This window comes from Pteropus vampyrus, unplaced genomic scaffold (genome assembly GCF_000151845.1).
Source record: "Pteropus vampyrus isolate Shadow unplaced genomic scaffold, Pvam_2.0 Scaffold138, whole genome shotgun sequence".
Classification (NCBI taxonomy): Eukaryota; Metazoa; Chordata; class Mammalia; order Chiroptera; family Pteropodidae; genus Pteropus; species Pteropus vampyrus.
Window position 1 is genome coordinate 1,331,046 of NW_011888919.1, and position 10,783 is coordinate 1,341,828.

Sequence of the window (10,783 nt, forward strand, 5' to 3'; positions counted from 1 at the left end):
CGTCCAGCATTTACAGCTGATCTGGCCCTGCGGCTCCCATGATGAATAAGATGGACAATGTCACTGCTCTCACACAGCTGTCAGCTTGGTGGGGAGATGAGAGGAAACACAGAAACCAACAAAACAACAAGATAATTCTAAAATGCCATGAATCCAGGAAACAAGGGGGTGTGGCAGAAAACGACAGGGCGGGGCGTGCTACCTTAGGAAGGAGTTGAGACCTGATTGACAAGAAGGAGCCCACCTTGGGAAGAATTGTAGCAGGTGGAACAGCAAGTGCAAAGGCCCTGAGGTGGGGAGGAACAGCAAGGAAATCATTGTGGCTGGAGCCGAGGGGCGCGATGAGGTCGAGGGATGAGGTCAAGTCGGGCAGAGCCTTGTGGGCTGTCCAGAGGGCGTGGCGAGCAGAGGAAGAACAGGTTCAGACTTACACGGAGCCTTCTGGCTGCTGAGTGGGGAGCAGACTATGGGCAAAGGTAGGAGCAGAGTGACCGTGAGCAGGCCACCGCAGTGGTCCAGGTAAGGGATGAGGGATAGCAACGGGATGGAAGAAAGTGTGTTTCGGAGGTAGAGCCATTGGGACTCGTGTTGTTCTGATAGATGTTTAACAACTGGCTCTCAAAAAAAAAAAAAAAAATGTAGCCCTGACTTGCAGCAATGGCCAATTTCCGTGGTGTAAATTCTCCCATCACGGCTTATTTTAAGCTAGCGACATGACAGTGTACAGAGATGGGAACAGGCACAGGGGAGCACATCACCCCATAGCATTTCTGCCATACAGAAACGACAGATGAGCATAACTTCAAGAACATCGATAATAGGAAATGTAGAAAAATCATTAGTAAGTGGTAGTTTTGAGTATTTATTACCTTTGTTTTAAATATAATTTAACTTGTAAGCTTACATAATTTACTTTTCATAATATAGTATATAGTATATGATATATAACACATTATATAGTATATGATACAAATAATGTGTGAAATGTATATCAGTATATGTATTATACATATATACAAATATACTTATTATAAACATAATATATATTTATTATACATATGAATACATACACATGCTATATATACTATATTATAATGATGGCTCCCCAAATTCCTGAGACTGGTTGTCTTGTCAGCTTACAGGTGGATCAGGTGTGAGGGTCAAGGGAAGGGGAAAATCTTATTTTCTGGCTCGAGCAGATGGTGTGGCTGTTCCTAGACCCTGGGCTGTCAGGGGTGGACCATGTTTTGGGGGGTCATTGCATTTAGACACAGTACTCAGGCACCTTTAGGATATCCATGGGGCCAAAGCCCAGGCCCCTTTGGGCAGCAGTGTGGGATCCCTGAGGCCTCCAAACCTGGCTTCAGGGGGTGCAGGCTGCTGACCACTCATTCATGTGGCCCCTCAGCCCTCAACAGCCTGACGGGCGAGTTCAAGGGGAAATATTACCCCCTGAAGAGCATGACAGAGAAGGAGCAGCAGCAGCTCATCGATGACCATTTCCTGTTTGACAAGCCTGTGTCCCCACTGCTGCTGGCCTCTGGCATGGCCCGAGACTGGCCCGACGCCCGTGGCATCTGGTGAGACCCCCTCTTCCCAGCCTTCTCCAGTCCCCCCACGACCCTTCTTATTCCTCCACCAAAGTCAAGACCACAAAAGTAATTATGTTTCCAAGAACCACAGGAAATGATCTCGCCCTCCTCCCCTGCCTACCCTGTGGTCTGTGTGTCACATTTTGGGAAACTTGGACCAGAGAAATGGCAGTTAGGAACTTAGACTTGACCGAGAATCTCTGGGTTCAAATCCCAAGGCTGCCGCTTGAGAGCTGTGTGACCTAGGGCACATTATTTAATGTTTCTCTGTCCTGGTTTCCTCATTTAGAAAATGGAGATTACAATAATCCGTAGCTGTTGGGGTTCTTGTGAGAGTTAATGAGTTAAGTTATGTAAAGTATTTAAAACAGCGCATGCTACATAATAAGTGCTCAGTACATCTTAGTTATTAATATGACCTTTATTAATATGTATTGTTGATAATTAGGCTTTCTGTGAATCTTTGAATTGCTGATTCTGATAGTCAAATACTTTAAAAAGTTACAAGAACCTAGATTTCAAATGATTTGGAGAGTGTAGGTGCTAAGATTTACAAATGGGATGATTCTAAGATTTCAAGATTTTAAATATTTTTATGTTCTAAGACTCTTTTTCTGAGATGTCCATGTGATATTTGAAAGACTGGTCCTGAGACCAGATGTAGGATTTCCAAGATTTATCAATTCTGATTCCAAACTTCTGATTCTAAGATTCTAAGAGCCTATTATTTAATGCTGTTCAAAGACCTAAGACCCTAAAAGTCCTTGATTCCAAGATTCGAGATTTCACTGAATCTGTGATAAGGGCGTACAGGTGTAAACTTCTGCGATTCTGATGAAGTGGATGCCGCTACCTCATGCCCCTTAGCCCGCTGCCCCCTAGCGGGGGTTATGTGTTTGAGAGAGGGCGGAGCTGATTCCTTGGCCTCTTGCTGCGCCCCACCCCAGGCACAATGACAACAAGAGCTTCCTGGTGTGGGTGAACGAGGAGGACCACCTCCGAGTCATCTCCATGGAGAAGGGGGGCAACATGAAGGAGGTTTTCCGCCGCTTCTGCGTGGGGCTGCAGAAGGTGAGCGCGAGCCCCGGGAGGCTGCCGTCCGAATCCACCCTGAATGCCCCACCCTCTTCCCGAGGCCCCGCCCCTCGGAATCCGGCTCCTCCCTCTACACCAGCCCCGCCCCTCAGACGCGCCCAAACGCTTTCCGAGGCTCCACCCCTATGTTCAAAGCCCCGCCCCTAAGAACCCGCCTCCAAAGCGTCCTCAAGCCCAGCCCGCTCAGAATCCATTGCCCGGGGTCGTCGGGCCCCGCCCCTCACAATCTCATCCCTCTGGGTTTCCAGCCGCACCCCCACCCTCATCCTCACGCCGTCCCTCCGAACGCGGTCTGCGTTGCGCGTGTATTTGGAGGCGCCTGCTGGCGCTGACTCCTGGTCCTCTCCCCCTACCTCAGATTGAGGAGATCTTCAAGAAAGCCGGCCACCCCTTCATGTGGAACGAGCACCTGGGCTACGTGCTCACCTGCCCATCCAACTTGGGCACTGGGCTGCGTGGGGGCGTGCACGTGAAGCTAGCGCACCTGAGCAAGCATCCCAAGTTCGAGGAGATCCTCGGCCGTCTGCGTCTGCAGAAGCGGGGCACAGGTGCGGCTCCATCTCCCGCACCGCGACGTCGGGGGCGGGCCCTATGTGGCGGGGGAGCGGGAGGTGGGGCATCCCCCACGAGTTCCGGGGATGCGTCAAGAGCTGGCCCTCTGTGAGCCTCTTTCTTCCTCTGCAAATGGGCATCAGCACGCCTTATCTCATGGGAGTCGACATATCATCGTGGTTATACAATATGTGTATGTCCCCGGCCCCCTATGGGCCTCAGTTTCCCACCTGGAAAGGGGAGGATGGTCAGAATTGGACCCCAGGCAGTCCGGCTCTAGAGTTCAGTCTCTTACCCACCGTGCTATCTTTTCTTGTTGGATGGCGGAGACGCGGGCCCGTGAATAGACAGCCATTTGGGAGGCTCTGCATGCACATAACCTGTTACATAGTAGGCACTCGATACGTGCAGCTGTCGCAGTTGGCACGGGGGCCGCGTTTCGGGCCCCGCTCCTGCACCTCTGCTTCCTCTTCACGCCCCTGCCTCCTGCTCCCTCAGGTGGCGTGGACACCGCTGCCGTGGGCTCAGTGTTCGACGTGTCCAACGCCGATCGGCTGGGTTCGTCGGAGGTAGAACAGGTGCAGCTGGTGGTGGACGGTGTGAAGCTCATGGTGGAGATGGAGAAGAAGCTGGAAAAGGGACAGTCCATCGACGACATGATCCCCGCCCAGAAATAGGCGCCCAGCCCGCCCGCCGCCGACTGCTGGAGCCCCAGCCGAAGGGAGGACTCAGCCCGCCGGAGGCACGCCCCTTCCCCTTGCCCCGCCCCTTCCCCCTGGAGGCCCGCTCGTAATGGTTCGCTCAACTGGGGGCTCTCTTCACCCTTCTGGGCGGTCCAGTTCCTACCAGAGTTCCAACCAGCGGGCTCCATCCTCTGGGTTCTGGCCAACGAGAAACCTCCGTCACAACCTCCTCTCCTTTTCCCAGAGCTGCGCCCACCAGCAGGAGCTCTGGCGAACGGGCGAGGCCTTTACACATCTGGAGCTCATGCTTTTTCTCCACTCAAAGCAACTAATAAAAGCAATGGTGGCCTTAGCTTTGTGTGCGATGGCTATGGAGGGAGGGGGAGGAGGAGGGACTTTCGTAATCGGCCGCTGTGTGACCTCGAAGGGGTTCGCCCTCTTGGCACATACTAGGCACGTTTTATCCCATCTCTAAAATGAGGCAAAGTTAGAGTATAGAGTGTCATCCAAAAATTACAAGGCTCTATGGGAAATACGAAACCCAGAGAGGTGTGGCCCAGTGTCACATAGCCAAACTTGGGCCCTTCCCAACCTCGACTCCTGATCACACGTGCTCAGATCTCAAAGACGCGGTCCGCGTGAGGGAGAGACGCAGGCCAAACAAAATGTGTGAGACCTGAATTCGGCCCACCGGCCTCCAGTCGGAGCCCACCCACGCGTCTCATCACATGTACCTCATTATGCTTTTTATTGGCGTCCTTCTGTGTGGTCTGACTTCATCTGTCTGTAGTTGCTACCAGTCTGTTCAACTTCCCTGACTTTGCCGGAGAAGCTGCCATAGCTCCCACATCTCCTAAGACACACTGTTATTTGCAACTCTTCAAGTTCAAACGGAAACGCATACCCTTTGCTGAAGGCTCATCTTTCCAGCTCTTTCCTCACGATTCCTATATATATTCTTTCGCTCCTTACACCCTGCAGTTCCCATCTTAATGTCTCTGCCCAAGCTGTGTCCCGCGCCCCCCCCCCCCAGACTGGGGCATGCGTCAGAGCACCCCCATTAAGTCTTTAGAGATCGGCCATTTGGAGAGCTTAGTCTCATGAAGGAGCAGGAAGGGGAAACTGAGGCCCAGGATTCCCCAAGAATTCCCACAGATTACTGAAAGAGGAAGGTTAGGAGAGGCCCCAAAGGCCAGGACATGCAAAGCCTATCGGATGCCAGAATGTCCTTCACAATATTATCCCCAACTGAAGATCCCGGTCACTAATCCCAGCTCTGACCCTCACCCCACTGCCCAGAGGCCACACAAACCACAAACACTGCAGCCCAGATGGCTGAGCCAGCCAAATCTGCAGCACCAAGCGTCTGTCAGCTACTATGCCCGTCCTGCCCATTTTGCCTCATAAACCTTAAATCCAACCCTTCTCCCGCCCCCTCTGTCCCACCCAACTTCCTCTCTGTTCTTCCTATCTGTCTCCTTCCCTCCCTTCACAATGCAATCCCGCCCCTACCCCTCCCTTGCTCACAGCCTCACTATGGCTCCCCGGTGCCCTTGGAAGGAGGCCCAGGCCTCTCTCCACAACACCCAGGACCCTGCCAGAATCTCCAGCTTCCTCTCTCACAGTGACTCTAGACTCACCCTGAATCGTACGCCATTTGCTAAAGGACCTGTACTCTCTCTTGCTTGCCAGCCGTTCATTTGTACACTATTCCCTCGACCTAGAACGCACGTACCTTCCCACCCCCATCCCGTCGTGTCTAGCAAGCCGCTCCCTTCAGGAAACCCTCCCCGGCTGATAGGCACCTCCGTTGGCCTCCCCCATACCAGCACTGCCCCCTCTGGATCATCATTGAGGACCTTGAGCCCTGGGGCCAGCGCTGGGGCTGTCTTGGTCACCACTGTCCCTAACAAAGGGCTGGTTCCCTCAACACCATTTTTCTGCCCTCTCAACTATAAAAACCCTTAAGCAGTCTCCTTTTCTGGCCTCACTTGTGAGACAGGAATGTGTCTGCCCAGACCCTGAAGTTTGCAGGGCTTTCCTATCAGCCCCAGGAAGACAAACGTTGACCCTACAGTGCCCCAAATGGGCAACTGAGGCACACTTAAGCCTCTTCCCTGCACATAACCCTCCGTGGCACGCCGGTGCCCTCGGATGAAAGCCCAGCTTTCTTACTTTGGCCCACAAGGTCCCGGGTGACTGAACCCTGGCCTTCCGGGGTACTGGACACCCCTGAATTGTTTCAGTCTGTTGTGCTTCCATCCCCTTCTCCTGCTCACAACACCCTGACTTCCCTTTGAGGAACCCCCTCTAAGTCCAGATGTGGGCACAAGCCTGGCCACTTGAGTCAGAGCGACTGGTTCGGGGATGACTGCCTGACTTTTCTGGACCAGTGAGAACCCGTCTAGGGAATTCTGCAGGAAGCTGGCAATGAGGAACATCCGGGGTCATCTCTGCCATCAGGGAGTACCCACCGGATTAAACTACTAGCATGAAACTCACACTGAAAAAACACAGCAGAGGTGAGCAAGCCTGCTTCCGGCATCCGGCTGTGCCTGCAGCCAGGCACCCCTGGATCATTAAATAACGTAAGCGAACAAAAAGCTTTTTGCTTAAGTGTAGATGGATTATTAGTCCTAATACAGCATTTCTCTTGCTAATTCTCCACCCACCCTCGACACAGCAGCCACGATGAAATTACCCACAGTTCTCCGCAGATGTACCACGCACCCCCACTTCCAGGCTTTCGCCCACCGCAGACCCAATACCTGGTCAACTCCCACTCATCCTTCAAAGTCCAGCTCAGGCACCGATTCCTCTGGAGTGCCTCCCCAACCTTTCTCTTCCAGGCTCCTCAAGGCAACGGTTTCTCTAGTGTTTGTGTCAGACCCCACGTCCCCCACAAACGGGGGCTCCTGTGTCTCCATGTCCAGCACCGGACCTGGCACGGAGCAGGCGCCGGTCGATGACTGTTTATTGAATAAACGTTCTACTGGAGTAAGAAGTGGCTTAGAGTCCAGTATAACGTGTGGGTGGGCACGAGTGGATGAACGGGGGTCCCATATAGGAATGGGGGCCTCGTGGATGAGGCCGAGTTCCATCCTGCCCTCTTCCACGCTCACCCTCGACCCTCACACCCCCTCTGCTCCCATCCTGCAGATGAGGACACTGAGAAACCACTGGCCCCTCCTCTTCATCTCACTCGCAGATGAGGGCAGGGAAGCAAAACCCCAGGGTCAGTGTGGGGCAGGGGGACTCTCCTAAGTTTATTGGGCAATAGGCTGCAGGTGAGGGGGCTGACAGGAGGGTAGGGGTGTAATAACTTAAAAACCGGAGGTGACAGCGGCAGCTCCTCGAGAGATCTCTGCAGAGGGGAAGGTATGGGGTATTTACAAGGATTTGTACAAAGTGCCCCGCGCCAGCCTGGGGCAGGAAGGGGGGTTCGAGCACGAGGGGTCGGGGAGGGGAAGGACTCTGCCTCTCTGACCCCCACTCCCAGCCCCCCAAATCCTCCAGTCTTTAGGCTCAGCAACTCTTCCTGCCCCTGCCCACGGCCTAATTCTTGAACTGTTGGGAGGAATGGAAGTGTCCTCAGTTTCTCTTTCTGCCCCTGCCCTGCCCCCAAAGTCTCCTCAGATGCCCCATGGCATGGCGAGGGGGGCAGGGTCGGCGGGGGGCTCCAGGAAGGTGCCAGCTCCCTCTGCTAAGCCCCCTCGCTCTTCTCTCGAGTGTCCCCGGAGAACAGCAGAGGGGACAGTCTCTGCCCCCAAATCAAATTCGGGAAAACTGAGGGGATGACAAAGGGAGAATCCCCTCCCTGACCCCCTTCCCTCCGGGAGAAGTGAAGAGGACGAGGAAGAGGAAGAGGAGGGGACCCAGGGCCACGGTGGCTCAGAGCTCGAGGTCATTGGAGATGCGGGTGACGAGGGTGCGGAAGGCCAGGGCGGTGCCTGCCACTCGGCGGAAGAGGACTCCCCGCAGGCCTGGCCGGGGCAGCTGGCAGACCTCCACTTCGAAGTGGGACAGGGGCTCGGGCCCGCCCGCACCCCCGTGCAGGCAGGCCAGCAGGAACGGCTGCGGCTGGCGGCAGCGGCAGCGGGCGGCCGCGGTGGCCTGGCGCAGAGCCGCCATCAGGGCTTCGGGCGGGCGCGAGCTGGTCAGCTTCACACTCCAGGGGAATCGGAGCAGCCGGGGGGCGGTTTCCGTTTGATCCCAAGGTAGATGGCAACTGGGGTGGGATGACAGCAAAGTCACAGGTGGGAGAGGAGGGGAAGGTAACCCACCGCTCCCGCTCCCAGACAGGCTCCTGGAGCGGGCTTCTGGCCCCTCGAAACCTGTCGCCCCCTCTTACCCCAGTAACAGTTTCAATGGACTCACAGCTGCCTGGCTACAGACTGCATTTCCCAGGGCACCCTGCAGCCAGGAATGGCCTCGTCTCCAAACCCCAGGATACGAGGGAGAATGACAGGTGCAGCTCCACACCTATCACCTCCTTCAAAGGACACCGTCTGCCCCGGCCTCCCAGGCCCCATGTCCTGTGAGCACGAGCCGCCTCCACTGTGAAGGTGACGGCAACGATGCAAGAACTTGGCTACCTGAGTGACATGGGGACAGAGCGGCCCTGCCAGCCTGGGCACATGGTCTGCGTGACAGGAATCGTCCTGTCTGCATCTGGGGTCGCTTTCCTTTCGCAGCTGAGCTCGTTCCCAAACGAATACTCCTCCTTCTAATGAGATCGATCGCTTTTCCCTCGGAGGGTCAGCCCTTCTCTCCTAGAAGCAGCACTGTCCTCCACGGGGTATTTGGGAATTTCCGGGGACTTTTTGATTGTCACAGTCTTGGGATGGGAGCACCGTGGGCATTTATTAGGTTGGGTGGGGAGATCAGGGACGACATGTTCTGGGCCCTGCACAACAAAGCAACGCCCTGCCTAAAGCACCCCGTGTCCCTTCTGAGAAGCACTGCGGACCTAGTCTTTCTGGTTTTGGGTGGGGCTGCCTCCACTCCCAAGGACGAGCACGTGACTCAGTCTTGGCCAATGAGAGAATTCCGTCTCCCTGGCCACGGGCGCTGGTTTAGGGGTGGACATGTGACCCTGCCCCAGCCAATGAGAGTCAGGTCTGAGACTTTGTTGGAACTGCGGGGGGCGGCTCTTTATTCACACTGGGGTCTCTAAACTGGTGCCGTGTCATACTAAAGCAGGGCTTGTCAACGGACAAGCCCTGCCCGATTTTGTAAATAAAGTTTTGCTGGAACGCGGCCACGTGCATTCGTGTGCACTGCGTACACCTGCTTTTGTGCTGCAGCGGCAGGGAACAGGCGTGGCAGACTGTCTGGCCCTCAGAGGCTAAACGATTTGCCACCGGGGGCCGTACAGATAATGTTTGCCACCCGCTGACTACCATTCTGCCCCACTGGATGAGAAGGAAAAGGAAGTGTGATGTCGACAGGGGGAGGAGCTGGTTATGGATGGGAGAGGCTCAGGGATGGGGAGGAAATGAGGAAGGGAGAGGAAGAGGGGCTGGAAGAGAAGGGAGGGTCACGGGGGCCTCTCGGGGAGCCGGCTTTGGAGGATGAGGCCGGTGTGGCAGTCGGGAGTGCGCACACGAACTCACCTTGTGACCTCAGGTCCCCCGATTCTCTCAGGTTCGTCTGCGACCCTAGGGGAAGGGACGGGGACAGAGTGTCTAACCTGGATATAGGGAGTCCCCTCCCCAAAACCCACTGCATCCAGGACGCTGGGCAGCCCCTGCCCTGGCCCCGCTCCCTCCCCACTGGCTGGCGCTGGGTGGGGGAGGGCCTGGGGTGAGGACGTGATCTTCTTATCCATGCCCAGGAGGGGAGCCCACTCTGAAATGGTTAGTACAGGAGATAGAAAGATACTGAAGACTGGAAGACGAGAGAGAGGGCGGGGTGGGCAGAGACGCACACCTACGTACGCAGGGGTAACACACACACACGGCCGCATCCCCTCTTCCAGGCTTTGCGCAGATGACGCCTCCTGAGCGAGGCCTGCCCCCATTTAAGGCTGCACCTCCCTTCCCCATGCCCCTGACCCCTCTTCCCTGCTCTGCTTTCCTCCGTAGTACCTGGCGGTCTATGTTATTTACTGAGCCCTAGTAGAATGTCGGCTCTGCCAGGGCAGGGCTTAGACTCAGCACAGTTTGTTCACTCTAGTCCGGGGCCCAGGACAGTCCTAGGCACACAAGAGGTGCTCAGTGAATACTAATGGCAAACACTCGTAAGGCATTTTCCAAGGCAACATTATAAGCTCAGTCCCTACGTCCCCTAAGTCAGTGTACACAGACCCTAACAGTAAGGTACTGTTATCACATTGCAGAAGCGGACGGTGGGGCCCGGAGAGATTGGTCGAGTGACTTGCTTAAGGTCATTCGACAGAGCTGGGGTCTGGACCCCGAGAGTCTGTCTGCAGAGGCCAGACTATTGTTTATTCAGTGAGTTAATGAGCCCAGGTACAGACCGCTCCCCCACTCACAGAGCCCTCTTCCCCGCTGCCCGCACAGCCGCTGAGACATGCAGACGGGAAGGCGGAGCCAGCGAGAGCGGAGCGGGGGACAGGACTTACTGATCTTGGATCCCTGGGGCAGAGAGGCGCCCGAAACACAGCGGTTAGAGTTCTGCCGTTTAGAGGGATCGAGGGTAACCCTGCAGTGAGGAGGCCGGCGAAGGGTGATGGAGGAGGAGGAGGAAGAGGAGGAGGAAGAGGAAGAGATGACGTCGGGGCAAAGGAGACAGAGCAGAGTAGAAGACAGGTTAGGCCCCATTGGCACCCCCGCCCCCCGCCCCCCCATGTCCTGCGGGGCTCACCTTCGGGTCAGTTTGGAGGTCAGCTTGGTGAAG

General features: G+C 55.4%; 2 protein-coding genes across 2 annotated transcripts in view; one reads left to right on the plus strand and one right to left on the minus strand.

Moving 5' to 3' along the window:
• Positions 1 to 3,931, plus strand: part of CKM (creatine kinase, M-type) — a 6,184-nt gene extending 2,253 nt beyond the window's left edge. Inside the window, exons 3-6 of the mRNA XM_023535241.1 lie at positions 1,219 to 1,580; positions 2,540 to 2,663; positions 3,046 to 3,235; positions 3,738 to 3,931. Of these exons, the coding sequence (XP_023391009.1) occupies positions 1,219 to 1,580; positions 2,540 to 2,663; positions 3,046 to 3,235; positions 3,738 to 3,916 (855 nt within the window). The 3' untranslated portion in view covers positions 3,917 to 3,931. The remainder of the gene's footprint in view (positions 1 to 1,218; positions 1,581 to 2,539; positions 2,664 to 3,045; positions 3,236 to 3,737) is intronic.
• Positions 3,932 to 6,527: 2,596 nt separating this feature from the next.
• The window catches only part of MARK4 (microtubule affinity regulating kinase 4), a 25,963-nt gene continuing 21,707 nt past the window's right edge, over positions 6,528 to 10,783 (minus strand). Inside the window, exons 19-20 of the mRNA XM_023535242.1 lie at positions 9,538 to 9,582; positions 6,528 to 8,150 (exon numbers count right to left, since the gene is read on the minus strand). Of these exons, the coding sequence (XP_023391010.1) occupies positions 7,814 to 8,150; positions 9,538 to 9,582 (382 nt within the window). The 3' untranslated portion in view covers positions 6,528 to 7,813. The remainder of the gene's footprint in view (positions 8,151 to 9,537; positions 9,583 to 10,783) is intronic.